Source organism: Phyllobates terribilis, unplaced genomic scaffold, assembly GCF_046119375.1.
Source record: "Phyllobates terribilis strain yellow unplaced genomic scaffold, ASM4611937v1 Scaffold_2__4_contigs__length_985480577, whole genome shotgun sequence".
Classification (NCBI taxonomy): Eukaryota; Metazoa; Chordata; class Amphibia; order Anura; family Dendrobatidae; genus Phyllobates; species Phyllobates terribilis.
In genome coordinates this window covers 807,514,975-807,536,700 of record NW_027362762.1, presented here as the reverse complement: position 1 = coordinate 807,536,700, position 21,726 = coordinate 807,514,975, and the positions used below count along the sequence as shown (strand labels likewise).

General features: G+C 47.9%; 2 protein-coding genes across 6 annotated transcripts in view; one reads left to right on the top strand and one right to left on the bottom strand.

Moving 5' to 3' along the window:
* Nucleotides 1–21,099, bottom strand: part of APOO (apolipoprotein O) — a 93,283-nt gene extending 72,184 nt beyond the window's left edge. Inside the window, exon 1 of the mRNA XM_073667521.1 lies at nt 20,962–21,099. Coding sequence (XP_073523622.1) covers nt 20,962–20,970 — 9 coding nt within the window. The 5' untranslated portion in view covers nt 20,971–21,099. The remainder of the gene's footprint in view (nt 1–20,961) is intronic.
* Nucleotides 1–21,726, top strand: part of CUNHXorf58 (chromosome unknown CXorf58 homolog) — a 61,218-nt gene that overhangs the window by 14,612 nt on the left and 24,880 nt on the right. For 2 of the 5 annotated variants that reach the window (XR_012296460.1, XM_073667515.1), the window contains exon 1: nt 21,061–21,530. The exons of 2 other annotated variants lie outside the window; for them this stretch is intronic. Coding sequence is in view for 1 of the 3 variants with exons in the window: in XM_073667515.1 (XP_073523616.1) it covers nt 21,427–21,530 (104 nt within the window). In the remaining 2 variants the exon portion in view is untranslated. Of the gene's footprint in view, nt 1–21,056; nt 21,531–21,726 lie in introns of those variants that run through there. One more of the 5 variants, XM_073667518.1, reaches the window with a different exon arrangement.

Genomic DNA, 21,726 nt, shown 5'->3' with positions numbered 1-21,726 from the left:
CAGGACTGGCTACTGGGTGCCTGTAATGTGTACACACAACACAGGCCTGGCTTCTGGGTGGCTGTAATGTGTACACACAGCACAGGCCTGGCTACTGGGTGGCTGTAATGTGCACACAGAGCACAGGACTGGCTTCTGGGTGGCTGTAATGTGCACACACAGCACAGGACTGGCTTCTGGGTGGCTGTAATGTGTACACACAGCACAGGACTGGCTACTGGGTGGCTGTAATGTGTACACACAGCACAGGCCTGGCTACTGGGTGCCTGTAATGTGTACACACAGCACAGGACTGGCTACTGGGTGCCTGTAATGTGTACACACAGCACAGGACTGGCTTCTGGGTGCCTGTAATGTGTACACACAGCACAGGCCTGGCTACTGGGTGGCTGTAATGTGTACACACAGCGCAGGCCTGGCTTCTGGGTGGCTGTAATGTGCACACAGAGCACAGGACTGGCTTCTGGGTGGCTGTAATGTGCACACACAGCACAGGCCCGGCTTCTGGGTAGCTGTAATGTGTACACACAGCACAGGCCTGGCTTCTGGGTGGCTGTAATGTGTACACACAACGCAGGCCTGGCTTCTGGGTAGCTGTAATGTGCACACAGAGCACAGGACTGGCTTCTGGGTGGCTGTAATGTGCACACACAGCACAGGACTGGCTTCTGGGTGGCTGTAATGTGCACAAACAGCACAGGACTGGCTTCTGGGTGGCTGTAATGTGTACACACAGCACAGGACTGGCTACTGGGTGCCTGTAATGTGTACACACAGCACAGGACTGGCTTCTGGGTGCCTGTAATGTGTACACACAGCACAGGACTGGCTTCTGGGTGGCTGTAATGTGCACACAGAGCACAGGACTGGTTTCTGGGTGGCTGTAATGTGCACACACAGCACAGGACTGGCTTCTGGGTGGCTGTAATGTGTACACACAGCACAGGACTGGCTACTGGGTGGCTGTAATGTGTACACACAGCACAGGACTGGCTTCTGGGTGGCTGTAATGTGCACACACAGCACAGGACTGGCTTCTGGGTGGCTGTAATGTGTACACACAGCACAGGCCTGGCTTCTGGGTGGCTGTAATGTGTACACACAGCGCAGGCCTGGCTTCTGGGTGGCTGTAATGTGTACACACAGCACAGTCCTGGCTTCTGGGTGGCTGTAATGTGTACACACAGCACAGGCCTGGCTTCTGGGTGGCTGTAATGTGTACACACAGCACAGGCCTGGCTTCTGGGTGGCTGTAATGTGTACACACAGCACAGGCCTGGCTACTGGGTGGCTGTAATGTGTACACACAGCACAGGCCTGGCTTCTGGGTGGCTGTAATGTGTACACACAGCACAGGCCTGGCTTCTGGGTGGCTGTAATGTATACACACAGCACAGGACTGGCTTCTGGGTGGCTGTAATGTATACACACAGCACAGGACTGGCTTCTGGGTGGCTGTAATGTGTACACACAGCACAGGACTGGCTTCTGGGTGCCTGTAATGTGTACACACGGCGCAGGCCTGGCTTCTGGGTGGCTGTAATGTGTACACACAGTGCAGGCCTGGCTACTGGGTGCCTCTAATGTGTACACACAGCACAGGCCTGGCTTTTGGGTGCCTGTAATGTGTACACACAGCGCTGGCCTGGCTTCTGGGTGGCTGTAATGTGTACACACAGCACAGGACTGGCTTCTGGGTGGCTGTAATGTATACACACAGCACAGGACTGGCTTCTGGGTGGCTGTAATGTGTACACACAGCACAGGACTGGCTTCTGGGTGCCTGTAATGTGTACACACGGCGCAGGCCTGGCTTCTGGGTGGCTGTAATGTGTACACACAGTGCAGGCCTGGCTACTGGGTGCCTCTAATGTGTACACACAGCACAGGACTGGCTTCTGGGTGGCTGTAATGCGTACACACAGCACAGGACTGGCTACTGGGTGCCTGTAATGTGTACACACAGCACAGGCCTGGCTTCTGGGTGGCTGTAATGTGTACACACAGCACAGGCCTGGCTACTGGGTGGCTGTAATGTGCACACAGAGCACAGGACTGGCTTCTGGGTGGCTGTAATGTGCACACACAGCACAGGACTGGCTTCTGGGTGGCTGTAATGTGTACACACAGCACAGGACTGGCTACTGGGTGGCTGTAATGTGTACACACAGCACAGGCCTGGCTACTGGGTGCCTGTAATGTGTACACACAGCACAGGACTGGCTACTGGGTGCCTGTAATGTGTACACACAGCACAGGACTGGCTTCTGGGTGCCTGTAATGTGTACACACAGCACAGGCCTGGCTACTGGGTGGCTGTAATGTGTACACACAGCGCAGGCCTGGCTTCTGGGTGGCTGTAATGTGCACACAGAGCACAGGACTGGCTTCTGGGTGGCTGTAATGTGCACACACAGCACAGGCCCGGCTTCTGGGTAGCTGTAATGTGTACACACAGCACAGGCCTGGCTTCTGGGTGGCTGTAATGTGTACACACAACGCAGGCCTGGCTTCTGGGTAGCTGTAATGTGCACACAGAGCACAGGACTGGCTTCTGGGTGGCTGTAATGTGCACACACAGCACAGGACTGGCTTCTGGGTGGCTGTAATGTGCACACACAGCACAGGACTGGCTTCTGGGTGGCTGTAATGTGTACACACAGCACAGGACTGGCTACTGGGTGCCTGTAATGTGTACACACAGCACAGGACTGGCTTCTGGGTGCCTGTAATGTGTACACACAGCACAGGACTGGCTTCTGGGTGGCTGTAATGTGCACACAGAGCACAGGACTGGCTTCTGGGTGGCTGTAATGTGCACACACAGCACAGGACTGGCTTCTGGGTGGCTGTAATGTGTACACACAGCACAGGACTGGCTACTGGGTGGCTGTAATGTGTACACACAGCACAGGACTGGCTTCTGGGTGGCTGTAATGTGCACACACAGCACAGGACTGGCTTCTGGGTGCCTGTAATGTGTACACACAGCACAGGCCTGGCTTCTGGGTGGCTGTAATGTGTACACACAGTGCAGGCCTGGCTTCTGGGTGGCTGTAATGTGTACACACAGCACAGGCCTGGCTTCTGGGTGGCTGTAATGTGTACACACAGCACAGGCCTGGCTTCTGGGTGGCTGTAATGTGTACACACAGCACAGGCCTGGCTTCTGGGTGGCTGTAATGTGTACACACAGCACAGGCCTGGCTACTGGGTGGCTGTAATGTGTACACACAGCACAGGCCTGGCTTCTGGGTGGCTGTAATGTGTACACACAGCACAGGCCTGGCTTCTGGGTGGCTGTAATGTATACACACAGCACAGGACTGGCTTCTGGGTGGCTGTAATGTATACACACAGCACAGGACTGGCTTCTGGGTGGCTGTAATGTGTACACACAGCACAGGACTGGCTTCTGGGTGCCTGTAATGTGTACACACGGCGCAGGTCTGGCTTCTGGGTGGCTGTAATGTGTACACACAGTGCAGGCCTGGCTACTGGGTGCCTCTAATGTGTACACACAGCACAGGCCTGGCTTCTGGGTGCCTGTAATGTGTACACACAGTGCTGGCCTGGCTTCTGGGTGGCTGTAATGTGTACACACAGCACAGGACTGGCTTCTGGGTGGCTGTAATGTATACACACAGCACAGGACTGGCTTCTGGGTGGCTGTAATGTGTACACACAGCACAGGACTGGCTTCTGGGTGGCTGTAATGTGTACACACAGCACAGGACTGGCTACTGGGTGGCTGTAATGTGTACACACAGCACAGGACTGGCTTCTGGGTGGCTGTAATGTGCACACACAGCACAGGACTGGCTTCTGGGTGCCTGTAATGTGTACACACAGCACAGGCCTGGCTTCTCGGTGGCTGTAATGTGTACACACAGCACAGGCCTGGCTTCTGGGTGGCTGTAATGTGTACACACAGCACAGGCCTGGCTTCTGGGTGGCTGTAATGTGTACACACAGCACAGGCCTGGCTTCTGGGTGGCTGTAATGTGTACACACAGCACAGGCCTGGCTTCTGGGTGGCTGTAATGTGTACACACAGCACAGGCCTGGCTACTGGGTGGCTGTAATGTGTACACACAGCACAGGCCTGGCTTCTGGGTGGCTGTAATGTGTACACACAGCACAGGCCTGGCTTCTGGGTGGCTGTAATGTATACACACAGCACAGGACTGGCTTCTGGGTGGCTGTAATGTGTACACACAGCACAGGACTGGCTTCTGGGTGCCTGTAATGTGTACACACGGCGCAGGCCTGGCTTCTGGGTGGCGGTAATGTGTACACACAGTGCAGGCCTGGCTACTGGGTGCCTCTAATGTGTACACACAGCACAGGCCTGGCTTCTGGGTGCCTGTAATGTGTACACACAGCGCTGGCCTGGCTTCTGGGTGGCTGTAATGTGTACACACAGCACAGGACTGGCTTCTGGGTGGCTGTAATGTGTACACACAGCACAGGCCTGGCTTCTGGGTGGCTGTAATGTGTACACACAGCACAGGCCTGGCTTCTGGGTGGCTGTAATGTGTACACACAGCACAGGCCTGGCTACTGGGTGGCTGTAATGTGTACACACAGCACAGGCCTGGCTTCTGGGTGGCTGTAATGTGTACACACAGCACAGGCCTGGCTTCTGGGTGGCTGTAATGTATACACACAGCACAGGACTGGCTTCTGGGTGGCTGTAATGTATACACACAGCACAGGACTGGCTTCTGGGTGGCTGTAATGTGTACACAGCACAGGACTGGCTTCTGGGTGCCTGTAATGTGTACACACGGCGCAGGCCTGGCTTCTGGGTGGCTGTAATGTGTACACACAGTGCAGGCCTGGCTACTGGGTGCCTCTAATGTGTACACACAGCACAGGCCTGGCTTCTGGGTGCCTGTAATGTGTACACACAGCGCTGGCCTGGCTTCTGGGTGGCTGTAATGTGTACACACAGCACAGGACTGGCTTCTGGGTGGCTGTAATGTATACACACAGCACAGGACTGGCTTCTGGGTGGCTGTAATGTGTACACACAGCACAGGACTGGCTTCTGGGTGGCTGTAATGTGTACACACAGCACAGGACTGGCTACTGGGTGGCTGTAATGTGTACACACAGCACAGGACTGGCTTCTGGGTGGCTGTAATGTGCACACACAGCACAGGACTGGCTTCTGGGTGCCTGTAATGTGTACACACAGCACAGGCCTGGCTTCTCGGTGGCTGTAATGTTTACACACAGCACAGGCCTGGCTTCTGGGTGGCTGTAATGTGTACACACAGCACAGGCCTGGCTTCTGGGTGGCTGTAATGTGTACACACAGCACAGGCCTGGCTTCTGGGTGGCTGTAATGTGTACACACAGCACAGGCCTGGCTTCTGGGTGGCTGTAATGTGTACACACAGCACAGGCCTGGCTACTGGGTGGCTGTAATGTGTACACACAGCACAGGCCTGGCTTCTGGGTGGCTGTAATGTGTACACACAGCACAGGCCTGGCTTCTGGGTGGCTGTAATGTATACACACAGCACAGGACTGGCTTCTGGGTGGCTGTAATGTGTACACACAGCACAGGACTGGCTTCTGGGTGCCTGTAATGTGTACACACGGCGCAGGCCTGGCTTCTGGGTGGCGGTAATGTGTACACACAGTGCAGGCCTGGCTACTGGGTGCCTCTAATGTGTACACACAGCACAGGCCTGGCTTCTGGGTGCCTGTAATGTGTACACACAGCGCTGGCCTGGCTTCTGGGTGGCTGTAATGTGTACACACAGCACAGGACTGGCTTCTGGGTGGCTGTAATGTATACACACAGCACAGGACTGGCTTCTGGGTGGCTGTAATGTGTACACACAGCACAGGACTGGCTTCTGGGTGGCTGTAATGTGTACACACAGCACAGGCCTGGCTTCTGGGTGGCTGTAATGTGTACACACAGCACAGGCCTGGCTTCTGGGTGGCTGTAATGTGTACACACAGCACGGGCCTGGCTACTGGGTGGCTGTAATGTGTACACACAGCACAGGCCTGGCTTCTGGGTGGCTGTAATGTGTACACACAGCACAGGCCTGGCTACTGGGTGGCTGTAATGTATACACACAGCACAGGACTGGCTTCTGGGTGGCTGTAATGTGTACACACAGCACAGGACTGGCTTCTGGGTGCCTGTAATGTGTACACACGGCGCAGGCCTGGCTTCTGGGTGGCTGTAATGTGTACACACAGTGCAGGCCTGGCTACTGGGTGCCTCTAATGTGTACACACAGCACAGGCCTGGCTTCTGGGTGCCTGTAATGTGTACACACAGCACAGGCCTGGCTTCTGGGTGGCTGTAATGTGTACACACAGCACAGGCCTGGCTTCTGGGTGCCTGTAATGTGCACACAGAGCACAGGACTGGCTTCTGGGTGGCTGTAATGTGTACACACAGCACAGGACTGGCTTCTGGGTGGCTGTAATGTATACACACAGCACAGGACTGGCTTCTGGGTGGCTGTAATGTGTACACACAGCACAGGACTGGCTTCTGGGTGGCTGTAATGTGTACACACAGCACAGGCCTGGCTTCTGGGTGGCTGTAATGTGTACACACAGCACAGGACTGGCTTCTGGGTGCCTGTAATGTGCACACAGAGCACAGGACTGGCTTCTGGGTGGCTGTAATGTGCACACACAGCACAGGCCTGGCTTCTGGGTGGCTGTAATGTGTACACACAGCACAGGCCTGGCTTCTGGGTGGCTGTAATGTGTACACACAGCACAGGCCTGGCTACTGGGTGCCTCTAATGTGTACACACAGCACAGGCCTGGCTTCTGGGTGGCTGTAATGTGTACACACAGCACAGGCCTGGCTTCTGGGTGGCTGTAATGTGTACACACAGCACAGGCCTGGCTACTGGGTGCCTCTAATGTGTACACACAGCACAGGCCTGGCTTCTGGGTGGCTGTAATGTGTACACACAGCACAGGCCTGGCTTCTGGGTGGCTGTAATGTGTACACACAGCGCAGGCCTGGCTACTGGGTGGCTGTAATGTGTACACACAGCACAGGCCTGGCTTCTGGGTGGCTGTAATGTGTACACACAGCACAGGCCTGGCTTCTGGGTGGCTGTAATGTAACAAGAAGCTTCATATTTTGCTTTAAAAAAAATTGCAAAATGTATAATCCCATTTTAATGACGTGGATCTCGGTCCAATCACGGACAACAATGCATGGACTGGCAGCCGGTCTCCCGACCTGAACGTGACAGCCTCGTAGAGATATATGAAGCTGTTATGCTCCAGTCAGGAGACCCGAGGACAGTCCATTCATTGAGGTCTGTGATCTGTCCGAGATCAATGGACGTCTGCATGAGTCCCTAAACAAATACGTGTACTGAAACTGAATAAAAAGGGCATGTTCAAAACATTTTGGAAGATTTTGCTAAATGGGCCAAAATTGACTATTTATAATTTTCACGATTTGAACCACATTTACCTTTAGTCGCAGCAGTCCAGTGATGCAGCAGCCTGTCCTTTTTTCCTTCACAATCACTTAATCTTGCAGGGAAATATCTGTGTCACCTGAAAAGTCACGTGGCCATTATGATCGGACTTGTAAGGGGAATGATTGTGGAGGAAACAGTGAGAAGCTGTTGCCTGAACGCTGACGATGAGTGTGAACACAACCTTAGACACGTCCTGCACCTAGCCCAACAAGGGAATGTGGCCTTACCAAAAATGGGAGGTGGTTTAATAATAGGGGGTATGATCTAATTATGTTTAAAAAAAAATAAAAATTTGGCACAAAATTTCTGGAACAGAAAAAAGCTATTTATCAGGGGGTGTAAATTTAGGCGACATAGTGTAAAGATGCATCAAATGTATTACCCAGTATGAGACACTGGGCTAAACTTGACGCATTTTAAAGGGAACCTGTCATCAGTTTTTTTAGTGTGTGATCCATTGCCACCACCTTTCGGAGCGCCATTACTGCATTACTTATATGTGCCCATCACCCCTATCTCCCCCTGTATACCACCAAAAATACCTTTTTATTTTCTCCAGCGCTCTACGTCAGTTCCTTTGGTCCGGTTGAAATGGGCATCATTTCTCATCGTCTGTTCAGCCTCTTTGACCCCGGTTTGATTGATGTAGATGACAAGTCCAGCATCATCCACATAGCCTAAAGAGATCTCGCGCCCGCGCATTAGCATCATCGGCTCGCGCAGGCGCACTTTGCTCTGCCCTACTGCGGGCAGCACACAAAACACAACTGCGCATGCACCCGGGAAACGTGATTCGGCAAACTGACTCAGATAAAAAGGAGCCGTAATGACGTTTCCCAGGCAAATGCGCAGTTATGTTTTATGCTCGGCCCACGCGAGTCGACAATGCTAATGCGCAGGCACAAGATCTCTTTAGGCTATGTGGAGGACGCTGGACATGTCATCCATATCAATCGAAGCCGGAGGACAGCTTTTGTTGGAGCCAAGGAGGAGGCAAAGACGACGAGAAATGACACTCATCGGACCGGACCAAAGGCATTTACATAGAGCGCTGGAGAAATTAAAAAGGTATTTTTGGTGGTATACAGGAGGAGTTAGGAGTGATGGACACATTTAAAGTAATGCAGTACAGGTGCTCAGAAAGGTGGTGGCATTGGTTCACACACTAAAAAAACTGGTGACAGGTTCCCTTTAAGACTGTTTTGCAATGTTCATGAATACATCCCATTATGTCTTTTAGGATTTTTGCCAGGTCCTAATGCTGAATTCTTGAGAAAAAATTTCCTGTCCTTAAAGGGGTCGACAACTACTTGACAACCAATATTATTTAGCGACCAGGGACCAGCTTCAGTCTTTATTATTTTGTTAAATGGCCTGTGATGGATGGCATACAGTGGCATCCATCAGTCACTGGGTCCCACCGTGAATGACACATGCGTGGTATACATTTCTTTCAGGTGGCCCTCTGTACAGTGAAGGCAGGATGCTGTGGTTTCCTATACAGTTGAAATAATGGTACAATACAGGATGTTTTTTTGGCCTCAGATCAATGGAATGTAATGTGCATATGTGAAATGTACAGCACAAATTCACACTACATTTATTTTACAGTATGCACTTGCAGGAGGTAGCAATTTGCAACCCCAAAATATTGTATGTGCGTGGTCATTGAACTACAGATACAGTCAAAGAAGCAATCACAATGTGGTACAGTTTTCCAATTGTCATTTAAATTATTTGCTAATTGTTAAGGCGTGGTGTGGCGGTGGTGGCACAATCAGAGCTCCACCCAAGTGCGGCAGGCCAATGGCTGTATGATTGCCCAGTAGGTCGCACCGGCTGGCCCGGCTTTTAATGGTCACGTTGTTTTACAGATCAAGGTCTTAGCAATAAACAATCAATTAACAATTGAGTATTAAACATCTATTGGAAAACAGCAACCACTTGCACATCCGCACACTTTTTGGATGGTCTGTGTATATGTAACCTAAGGCTGCGGTCACTTATTACAACTAAATTGCATTTTTCTTCCACAATTGATGTAAAATTACAGCATTTTGCCATCAGATTTGAAATTGCAGCATTTTTTAGGTGCAGTCATGACAAAAAAAAAACAACACATTGCAAAGTATGTCTGCACTTAAAGCGCCCTAATTCATCCACACATGGATATGTTAGATGTGAATACGCAGTTAATGTCGAGTGCGCATGGTGCGCAGCTGTGGTAACACAATGTATGAATTAGGGGCGCAGTGCCCAGGAGGGGGTGTTCTGCTATACGCTAGCTCTGGTTTCTCTCTATACTCTACAGACAGATCAGATGGTTCTAGTAGATCTGGCCCTGTGGCATGTTTGCCTGGGACAAGGATATGAGATCATGAGCCGCGCTGGGGACAAGGAAGGAGCAGCGTCGTCAGTACATGCCCTCTGCAGCTCTGCTGGGTATTTTGGTTCTTTATAAATAACAGACATGATGGACACTCTCCAAACCTGGACATGTCCCCGTGTCTCTCCAGCTAATGTTTATATAGTGATAGCAGCTCACACACAACACAAGCTCTATTCACTGCTCTGCCTTACCAGAAACATCACTAGGCAGGAAATTCACATAAAGAAGTATTTCATTTACTAGCTTCCTGGAGGAGATCTAATCTTACGATTAGGAGGATTTCCTATGTGCATCCTGCTAAAATTCAAAGGCTGCCGTCACTTTACGTAACAAGAAAACCAATTCATAATAAATGATGCCCAGCAACCCAAACTCATACCGAATCCCCGACTGGAGCCAACTTTGGACAACCCCTTCTCATACCCCATGCTTGGCCCCAATAAAATAAAAAAAGCCTACACTCACCTCCTGTGATGGCGCCATTCCCATGGTGTCGGCATTCCTGTGGTGTCGGCACTCGCTCTCCTGGGGCTCTTGTGCTGTTGCTGTGACACGTGACGATGGCGCCCAATCAGCGCTGGCGTCACTGTCCTCGCCTCCTGTCGAATTGAACATGGGGAGGAAGTCAGAGACCAGCTGCAGCCCGGACTTCCTCTTCACATTCAATTCGTAAGAATGCGAGGACAGTGAAGCCAGCGCTGATTGGACGCCAGTGTCACAACAACTGCACGATAGTCCCGGGACCGCGAGTGCCGACACCGCTGGAACGCTCCCCAGCACGGGAGGCGAGTATAGACTTTTCTATTTTATCTGGGCCAAGTGGACAACCCCTTTAAATATGGATTGTACACTGATGTCATCCATGTGCTGTACATGTTTTTAACAGACTCACAGACTTATATTGGCCCTTGTCTGTTTTTTTTCCAATATCACAGATGACATATGACCAGCCACAGGCTTGTTTTGTCTACTACTATATTAATGACTTATCCTAAGATCATGCTCAGTATTTTACATCAATATTTCTAAGCAAACCCGTGATAAATACAGAAGTGGTGACGTGTTTCTATTATACTTTACCTCTGATTGTTCCATTCCTGATTTTGGCTTACAAATACTGAGGTAAAATACTGACCAAATAATGAGTGTGTGAACATGGAATTAGGATCAGTCATCTATATCAGGTTGGAGAGGATCTGACACCAAATATTCCCATAATCAGCTGTTACCAGCTCCGCTATGTAAAAGCGTATATAGTGGAACAGGAGAGAAGACTGTCAGTTATTACATGTCTCACACTGTAAAATAATCTTTGGAGGCGGATCTGCATTCAGATCAGTGTCTGGCCCACAGATCTTATCAGCTCATTTACATATTAAATATGTGGATTTCTCTGAAATAAGACATCAGTTCGCAGATATCAAGGTATCATTTTCCTCAACTTCCTATGACCCACATGCCCATATAGACGACATAGAAGGGTTGATCCTACTGACAGATACCCTTTAAGCTAGGGTCACAAGACCGGTTTTCTCTCATCCGATACAATCGATCCAATTATGCTAATCACATTCTGATCAGAGCGAGATCCAACTTTCTCGGATGTGGAGAATGAAAATCTTCATCTTCTCGCTTCAATGTGTCCATGAAAATTAGACCGCACTCGGATGTTTTCAATAGACCTATAGACTTGAATGGCCGACTATGTTCTGATTATGGGAGGCTACTCGTGCATGCTGACATTTTTTCCTCGGGCTAAGGAAAAAAAAAATCGGACATGTGCATAGCCTCATAGAATAATAGGGGGACAAATGCTATCCGTCTAAATGACAGATAGCACTCGTCTGATTATTACAGTCGTGTGCACGAGCCCTGAAGGAGTGAGAAAAGCTAACTTTTTTAAGTCATTTACAGTGTTATACAATTATGCTTATAAGGCCTCACTCAGGCGTCCGTTTTTCACGCACGTGGTTCTATCTGTGCTTTTCAACTTTATTTTGTATGTATTTGCCTGTTATTTTTAAGTCCACCATTGTGGATGAGATTAAAGTGTCATGTTGCTTTCTTTTGATTCATCAATTGCAACTTTCGCCATTTTTTTTGCGCAAATACAGTCTCCGGAGTGATTATATGAACGCCAGAAATTGCAGTGCAAATTTTGCAACATTTTAGCAGAATATACGACTTTTTAGTGAAAAAGCAAGTTAAAGACAAAACTAAAGAGCGTTTTTTTTATTTTGCGCAAAATTCATGAACCACGTTCGCCAGTTTGAATAATTTTGGGGTAAGAAAAGTCAACAAATATCTGTAGACCAAAAAAAGAAAAGCAAATGATGAATCTGGTCCTTTGTGTGTGACTCCTGGCAGGCCGGGTTCAGACCAGTGTATTTCACAGTCTCTGTATGGAAAGCAGTGACCGGACTGACTATGGATCTCCTGACCCAAACTTACGCTCACACACGTGCCTGTAAGGATAGTATCTCGGTCGTGAGACCCGCAGTCGGGGTCCGTAATCATACTGTGACATACCACCTTCTGAACCCGGCTTTAGTGTATTAGATGTGGATTTTGCTGCATGCTCACATTGCCCTGCGGATTTCCCCCCCTCTAATCCTGATGTATTGTACCGCACGTTGTAAGAATTTAATAATTAAAAAGAAAAGGAAAAACCTACATAGCACAAGAACCTCCGCTGGCTCGGTGCAAAATGTTCCTAATTCTTCCCCCTACAGTACAGAATAGCACCACTGTGTATGATGGATTCAGAACAGTCAATATAACAAAAGACTTCTCCATGTAGAACACTTCCATAATAAAATGATTATGCTACAGTGAAAACACAGGTGAATAAACAATATACAGCAGTTACATAGGGCTATACTGACCCCTGGTGGCTGTGGGTAACTACAAACAAGTGATCCTTGCAATTGCATGTGGTGTGCTATGTCCACAGCAAGTCACAAACAACAACAGATACATGTATATAAAACCCCTGGCAAAAATTATGGAATCACCGGGCTCGGAGGATGTTCATTCAGTTGTTTAATGTTGAAAAAAAGCAGATCACAGACATGGCACAAAACTAAATTCATTTCAAATGGCAACTTTATGGCTTTAAGAAACACTAAAAGAAATCAAGATTAAAAATGTGGTACTAAGTAAGGGTAATTTTTTTTCAGACCAAGCAGAGGGAAAAAAATATGGAATCACTCAATTCAATTATGGAATCACCCTGTAAATTTTCATTTCCAAAACTAACACCTGCATCAAATTAGATCTGCTCGTTAGTCTGCATCTAAAAAGGAGTGATCACACCTTGGAGAGCTGTTGCACCAAGTGGACTGACATGAATCATGGCTCCAACACGAGAGATGTCTATTGAAACAAAGGAGAGGATTATCAAACTCTTAAAAGCAGGTAAATCATCACGCAATGTTGCAAAAGATGTTGGTTGTTCACAGTCAGCTGTGTCTAAAATCTAGACCAAATACAAACAACATGGAAAGGTTGTTAAAGGCAAACATACTGGTAGACCAAGGAAGACATCAAAGCGTCAAGACCGGAAACTTAAAGCAATATGTCTCCAAAACAGGAAATGCACAACAAAACAAATGAGGAACGAATGGGAGGAAACTGGAGTCAATGTCTGTGACCGAACTGTAAGAAACCGCCTAAAGGAAATGGGATTTACATACAGAAAAGCTAAATATAAGCCATCATTAACACCTAAACAGAAAAAAACAAGGTTACAATGGGCTAAGGAAAAGCAATCGTGGACTGTGGATGACTGGATGAAAGTCATATTCAGTGATGAATCGCGAATCTGCATTGGGCAAGGTGATGATGCTGGAACCTTTGTTTGGTGCCGTTCCAATGAGATTTATAAAGATGACTGCATGAAGAGAACATGCAAATTTCCACAGTCATTGATGATATGGGGCTGCATGTCAGGTAAAGGCACTGGGGAGATGGTTATGATTACATCTGCAATAAATGCCCAAGGTTACATTGATATTTTGGACAGTTTTCTTATCCCATCAATTGAAAGGATGTTTGGGGATGATGACATCATTTTTCAAGATGATAATGCATCCTGCCATAGAGCAAACACTGTGAAAGAAGACACATAAGGTCAATGTCATGGCCTGCAAATAGTCCGGATCTCAATCAAATTGAAAATCTTTGGTGGAAGTTGAAGAAAATGGTCCATGACAAGGCTCCAACCTGCAAAGCTGATCTGGCAACAGCAATCAGAGAAAGTTGGAGACAGATTGATGAAGAGTACTGTTTGTCACTCATTAAGTCCATGCCTCAGAGACTGCAAGCCGTTATGAAAGCCAGAGGTGGTGCAACAAAATACTAGTGATGTATTGGAGTGTTCTTTTGTGTGTTTGTTTTTCATGATTCCATAATTTTTGCCAGGGGTATAAGAAAAACAACATACCTTATGAAATGTGGTGGGAGAGGGGCTTAAAGGGTAATTCCCATACATCAGTTGAATATGTCATATCATTCCTGTATCACCTTCGTTATCAGAATCAATGGCGGTCCCATAGATTGCACCCCACCGATTCTAATACTGAAGGAGACGCAGCGGTGGCTCAGAGCTACATCCCTTCCTAGTTCTCCCTGCCCCCAGGTCTTCTACTTGAGTGAGTCCATGCTGCGGTTCCCTGCACAGAGATGCTGCGCGGTCTCTATAGGCTTTAGCTAGATTACACATTTGTACTATTTGGGTCTGAGCACATGTTGCGTTTTTGTCGCGTTCTCTCCACGTAGGTTTGTCACAAAATCGGAAGGATTTCCTAGTGCCAGCAAAGTGAATGAGATTCCTGGAGTCTCATGCACACGTTACTTATTTTTTCCTTGCAGATTTGCAGCAATTCAGATCAGCCATATGTCAATTCTTGCAGCAGATTTCACCCTTTCTAATGAATGGGGAAAAATACCAACAAAAACACATGCAAAAATCACGGCAAAAAGAAGCGTATTTTACACAGCGTTTATCATGCAAACACATGGACTGCACAGGCTCTAAGGTTACATCGCTGCCTTAGTTTCATATAACTATTCTGGTAAGGATGTTGAGGCGGATATACTATGATGCGCACAAATTTTGCTATACATGACGTATCAAGGGTTTTAGACACCTGTGCCTCATTACACAATATAAAACACCACTGCAGTGGGTTTATTTTACTGCTGGAGTGGTGTCACTAATCTAAGCTCCTTTCCCTAGCATTATTTACTCACCAGCCACTGTCTTCATCTGTTATCAGCGCTGTTCAAGTCGTCTTCTGCAGTTTGTGACCTGTCGGACCTCTCCAGTGTTTGCTGGAACGAGCTGAAGGTCACTTCTCAATGTAAGTCTATGAGAGCCAGAATGAGTCCAGAACAAGGCTCTCATAGACTTACATTGGGAGCTTGTGACCATTACCTCTGACTTCCGGTCTGTCAGAAGCTGCTGGCACAAGATGGTAGACTAGAGCGGCGCCATTAATAGCTGAAGATGGCAGCTGGTAAGAATAATACTAAGGTCAGGGATCTTACATTAGTGCCACCACTCCAGCGCTGAAGAAAAAAAAAACGCACTGAAGTGATGCTTTAAGGGGTTGTCCACCCCTAGATGTTTGGCCCTGATAAAATAAAAAAAGCTTATATTTCACCTCCCGTGCCAGCGCCGTTCCAGCGGTATCGGCACTCGAGGTCCCAATCAGCGCTGGCGTCACTGTCTCCGCTTTCGTACGAATTGAACATGAAGAGGAAGTCTGAGATCAGCTGCATCCCCGACTTCCTCTTCATGTTCAATTCGTCTGAAAGCGGGGACAGTGACGCCAGCGCTGATTGGGCATCGGGCACCACATATCATAACAACAGCACGAAATCCCTGGGACCTCGAGTGCCGACACCGCTGGAATGGCGTCAGCACGGGAGGTGAATATAAGCTTTTTTATTTTATCAGAGCCAAACATTTAGATTAAGAAGGGGTTGTCCTAGTAGTGGACAAACCCTTTAAAGCCATGTTCTCACAATGCAATTGCACGTTTTTGCTGCAATTTTGCGTTTCACTTTTTTATGGTGTTATGGTTAATTTTTTAATATCTAGATATCATTATTAATTTAGAAAAAAACAATTTATATTTTTTGCTATGTCTGAAGTCTGCTTGAGTGTTTTCTAATTTTACATTGTGGAATGTCTGACTAAGATACTTATTTCCTGTAAAGTCCTTGACAAGAAGGTTTACGCTGGGCCAAGGGAAATTTGTTACTAATAAGTCTATTTCGGTTTTCTGTAACAATGAAGTTCTGTTCTGTCTAGCTAATAAATATGGTGAGTCTATGTTGCCACACGAGGAAGACTCTACCTGCTGACAATGCATGTCACATGTATTCTGTCTCTCTTCCTTCATCAATGAAGTATCTTAATTTGAATCTCACTGGCAATGTGAAGACCCTTTGCTGTCTATTCCAAAGTTCTCCTTAAAACAAAGAGGGTCTCCATAACAATGGTATAACTGCAGTTTTTACCAAAATTTTGAAAAATACCAGATAAAGCAGGGAATACTGCTTTATAGTGTCTAGGTAAGGGGCTGTGGCTACGGACATTTGAAATATATGCCAAAAGCTTTACTTTTGCTTAAAAATTGGTCTAAAAGTAAACCAGTTAATAGATGGTACAAACCAAGGCCCTACTTCATCAAGTCGGACCTTTTGCACACCAATCTCAATGAAGGGCAGGCAGGAGTAAAATGTGCCAAATTCATCAGGAGGTCTTTGCCTGTTATTGAATTTGGCAGATCTTTCAGCTGGCATGTGCCATTGTATTCTAGTGGCGTAAATTATGATGAATTTATTACAACATTTTTGTGACATTTCACTTACGCCACATTGTAACAAAAACTGTTTGAAGACAACCCAAACTAGTGCGGCTCTATATAAATCATCCAGCATGAGCCACTGTGATACTAAAACCAACTTGTCTACTTTTACACTTTCTATTACCCAAAATTAATGAATCTGCCCAATAATATTATTTTTAAATGTAACAAGAAATCCACCTTAATTCTTTAAGGACCAGAACATTTTTCATTTTTGCGGTTTTTTTTCCCCCCTTCTCTTCCAAGAGCCTTAACTTTTATATTTTTATAATCAACATAACCTTATGAGGATTTGTTTTTGCAGAACCAGTTGTAGTCTTTATTGATACAATTAATTTTACCATATACTGTACTGAAACACAGGAAAAAAATTCCACGTGCAGTGTAATGGTGAAAAAAAATGTAATTCCGCCATTGTTTTTTGCGTTATGTTTTTCATTGTGTAGTAAAACTTACTTGGCAACATGCAGGTCAGTACGATTATGGCGATATCAAACTTGTGTATTTCATATTTTAGTAATTAAGAAAAAATTCAAAACCTTGTACAAAAAAAAATTGTTTGCCACAATTCTCTGAGACCCGTAACTACCGTATTTTATTTTTCTGCCCACAGAGCTGTTTGAGGACTTGTTTTTTGCTTTCTGAGCTGTACGTTTTACTGAAACTTTCTTGGGGTACGCATTTTTTGGGGGAAAGTGTGGCGAACAAAAAATGGAAATTCTCAAGTTTCGATTCCCCACCTCCCCCAGCATTTAACGGCTGCTTTAAATAATTTTATATTTTGATAGATCAGACTTTTTTGGACTTGACCATACCAGACATGCTTATTTTTTATTTTTGAATGGGGAGAAAAAGGATAGGGGGATTTAAACTTTTATACATTTTTAAGATATTTTTTACTTTATTTTTGAAACCTGAACTTGTGATCGCTTATACAACAAACCGCAATACTACAGTATATAGTGTAATTGCGGTTCTCCTATGAAGTCCAGTGTTAGGGCTCGCTCTCACTTGCGATGCAATTGGACAAGCGCAATCCAAAAAAAAAAAGTGGATAGCACTCGTCCAATGTTACCCTACGGTGCAGCTCGCATCAGTGATTATTTTCTCATACCGATTTGGCATGCAAATACAAACTGGATTGCACGTACCCATACAAGTCTATGGATGCGTGTGAAACATCGAACGTGCGATTCCGGCCAACGCCAGCAGCACAGAAGATGGAGAAATTACTTTCTCCGTCGCCTCCGCAGCTCTGCTGTGATTCTGTCATGCGAGAGGATCGGAGCACAGAGCACTGACACTCGGCTCCCGTTCGCAGCAGAGCGGGAGCTGAATGTCATTAGCATATCGCATCCGATGCCATATGCTACTGGGACTCCGGCCATTGGTGGAGCTTCACAGAAGAAATAAGATAGCAGCAACAGGATCATCAGCAGACACACCCACAGCTGCCATTTTTACCCAGTGGATCCCTGGGATCGTGTCACAATCTATCAATCGCTAACTGGATAGTGTCAATTGACAGTGGCAACTAAATTCTAGCATTGGCTGCTGCGGTGGCAGACAGATGCTGACTGTACAACAGTGCTGGGATCCTGCAACTGAAGACACCATGGGAACGGCGCTGGCACAGGAGGTTGGTATAAGCTTTTTAGTTTAATGGCATCAAACATTTAGATCAAGAAAGGGTTGTCCTAGAAGTGTATACATAGATACACATGGTTCCTAGCGATGACTATGCAGGGAGGAAGTGGGGAGAACCTGATTGTTGCACACGCCGGAGGTCACTGGAGCGGAAGTCGCAATGACTCGCCTGCGCAGAACATCCCTGAATACACTGCCCATAGAAGGCAGGAAGAGGTACGACTTGTGGAGGGCGTGCAGGATTACGGTGCTGCAACTGCACGGCCCATATTAATAGGTTATATACGTTCCAGGGGGTGACAGATCCCCTTTAAGTATGGCTTGCACTCTGATGCCATCCATGTGCTGTACGTGTTTTTCACAGACCCATAGATTTGTATTGGCCCTTGTCATCTGTGATACCGGAAAAAACAGATGTGATCAAGCGCAGACTATAATGGGCACTTGTGTTCTATCCGTGAAAAACGTGGAAAGGACACGGACGTGCAACACGGACGTGTGAATGAGGCCTCAGGCTATGATGTTATTATTATTATTATTATTTTTAAATATTTATATAGCGCCATTAGGTTCCATGGCACTTTACAAGTGTAGGGGCAGACAGGGACACGAACATGAAACATCAAACGACGTGCACTGGTACAGTAGGGCAGGGGGTCCTGTCCACGAGGGCTCACAGTCTATAGGGGGTGGGTGGGGAGACAGGAGGAAGGGGAGAGGAGAGGGTGAGATGGTGTAGCGGATGGGTCTCAGTGTGGGCTGTAGGCCTGAAGGAAGAGGTGGTTCTTTAGGTTTTTCTTGAAGGTTCCCAGGGTAGGGGAGTGTCGGATGTGATGGGGGAGAGAGTTCCAGAGTATGGCGGATGCACGAGAGAAGTCTTGTAGGCGGTTGTGGGAGGAAGAAATGAGAGGGGAGAAGAGGAGAAGTTCTTGAGAGGAGCGAAGATCGCGCGGGGGGGACATATCTGGAAACCAGGTCGGAGATGTAGGGAGGGGACAGGTTATGTATGGGCTTGCATGTTAGGGTTAGGGTTTTGAACCGTGATCTCAAGGCAAAGGGGAGCCAGTGAAGGGCTTGGCAGAGGGGGGAGGCGGGGTGAAACGGGAAGATAGGTGGATGAGTCGGGCAGCGGAATTGAGGATGGTGCGGAGAGGTGCGAGGGAGGAAGCGGGGAGGCCAGTGAGCAGGGGGTTGCAGTAGTCGAGACGGGAGATGATGAGGGCGTGGATAAGCGTTTTTGCGAGTCCTGGTCAAGGAACGAGCGGATTCGGGCAATGTTCCTCAGTTGGAGTCGGCAGGTGGTGTCGAGGGCTTCGATGTGGGGCTTGAAGGAGAGGGAGGAGTCGAGGATTACCCCGAGGCACTTGGCGTGGGAGACGGGTGAGAGGGTGCAGTCGTTGATTGTGATGGATAAGTTGTGGAGCTGGGGAGAGCGGTTGGGGGGAGAGACGATTATCTCGGTCTTGTCCATGTTGAGTTTGAGGAATCGGGCGGAGAAGAAGGATGAGATGGCGGATAGGCATTGGGGAATTTTGGATAGTAGGGCGGAAATGTCGGGGCCAGACAGGTAGAGCTGGGTGTCGTCAGCGTAGAGGTGGTATTGGAGGCCGTGGGATTCGATGAGTTTCCCCAGGCCGAGGGTGTATGCGGAGAAGAGTAGTGGTCCCAGGACTGAGCCTTGGGGAACTCCAACAGAAAGGGGGTGGGGCGAGGATGAGGTGTGGGAGTGGGTGACGCTGAAAGTCCGGTCCGTTAGGTAGGAAGAGATCCATGAGAGGGCTAGGTCAGTGATGCCAAGGGATTCTAGGATGTGGAGTAGGAGGGGGTGGTCGACTGTGTCGAAGGCGGCGGAGAAGTCGGAGGACGGAGTAGTGTCGCTTGCTCTTGGCGGTCAGTAGGTCGTTGGTGACTTTAGTTAGGGCTGTTTCGGTGGAGTTGGAAACCGGATTGAAGGCGGTCGAAGAGGGAGGAGGAGGAGAGGTGGGAGGACAGCTCGGCATGAACGTGCTGTTCAAGTAATTTTGAGGCAAAAGGGAGGAGAGATATCGGGCGGTAGTTAGAGACTATTGCAGGGTCAAGGGAGGGTTTTTTGAGGATGGGTGTGATTGTGGCATGCTTGAAGGATGATGGGAAAGTGCTGGATTTAAGTGATAGGTTGAAAAGATGGGTTCCATCTTTCCACAATGAGTGATTTGGTGATTTTTTTTATTTTACCAGGAGATATGACAAATGGGCAAACAGGGTTGAAACCTGGCCAGGAAAAAAAATATATATATAAATAAATAAATATATACACACACGCAAGTATATATACAGGAAGGAAAAAGATTTCTGATATTTATATACACACACATGCACGTGTATAGGGGTCTAGACTCTGTAACAGTAATGACATGAGAAGGGCATGCTGACACTTGTAGTTACACCGGGCGCACATGGCCGGCAGACACCCGGTTCCCTGTCCCACATGAGGTGGCTGGGCGGCCATGCTGACTGCACACAGGTAATCACGGTGTAATGAGTCTGGCGCTGCTGTGCGCTTGCTTTCATTTCTCACCTTGAGCATGACAGCGGAGGGAGGTCAGGCTGCAGGAGGAAACTAGGCCGCGATCCGCTTAGCAACCGCTAGACCCCTAGCAACGCTTCTATGCGCAGCGACGGCGTCTCGGATAGGACAAACATTTTCACACTACAAGATGTTGAGGCGCCCATAGAGAAACGTGTCAAACAGCCCTGAAGGATTTGTTGCTATAGGCTTTAATGATGCGAGGACTTGCAATAAATTACCTGGCCAGGAATAGGTTCTGTGCGCCTTGTGTAGCGAACTATGTGTGAGAGGCGAGATGTGACGTATACCTCGGGGGGTTGTCATGGTGATGGTAAACGCTGTGATTCTGGGAGAGGAGTAGAGCTGTCTTCCCCGGTATAATGTACACGGTGAGCGCCGCCTGTAGCTGCACCGCCTGCCGCTCCTGCTGTGTCCCCTCCACACAGTCAGACATCTGATAGGGATCTCGGTGCCATGTCCAGCACATCCGTCTCTATCAGCATTCCCACCAGTGTCTCTGCAGACTCACCGCCACCGAGGAAAGATCAGATAAGAGCAAAGCAAGCAGTAATACCCGAGTAAGTGTCCATGTAACGTCAGGGTCACTGCTGCTCCCATGACAAACATTCTTGGCATATTAGTTACTGACTGTTTTTTTTTTCTGGGGGTTCACGATCACACATGGCCGCTGTGGAGCCTATGCCTGTCCTCCGTGCTATTACCTCTGCACTGCGTGTCATTCACTTACCTGCTCTCTACCTGTCCTCCATGTGT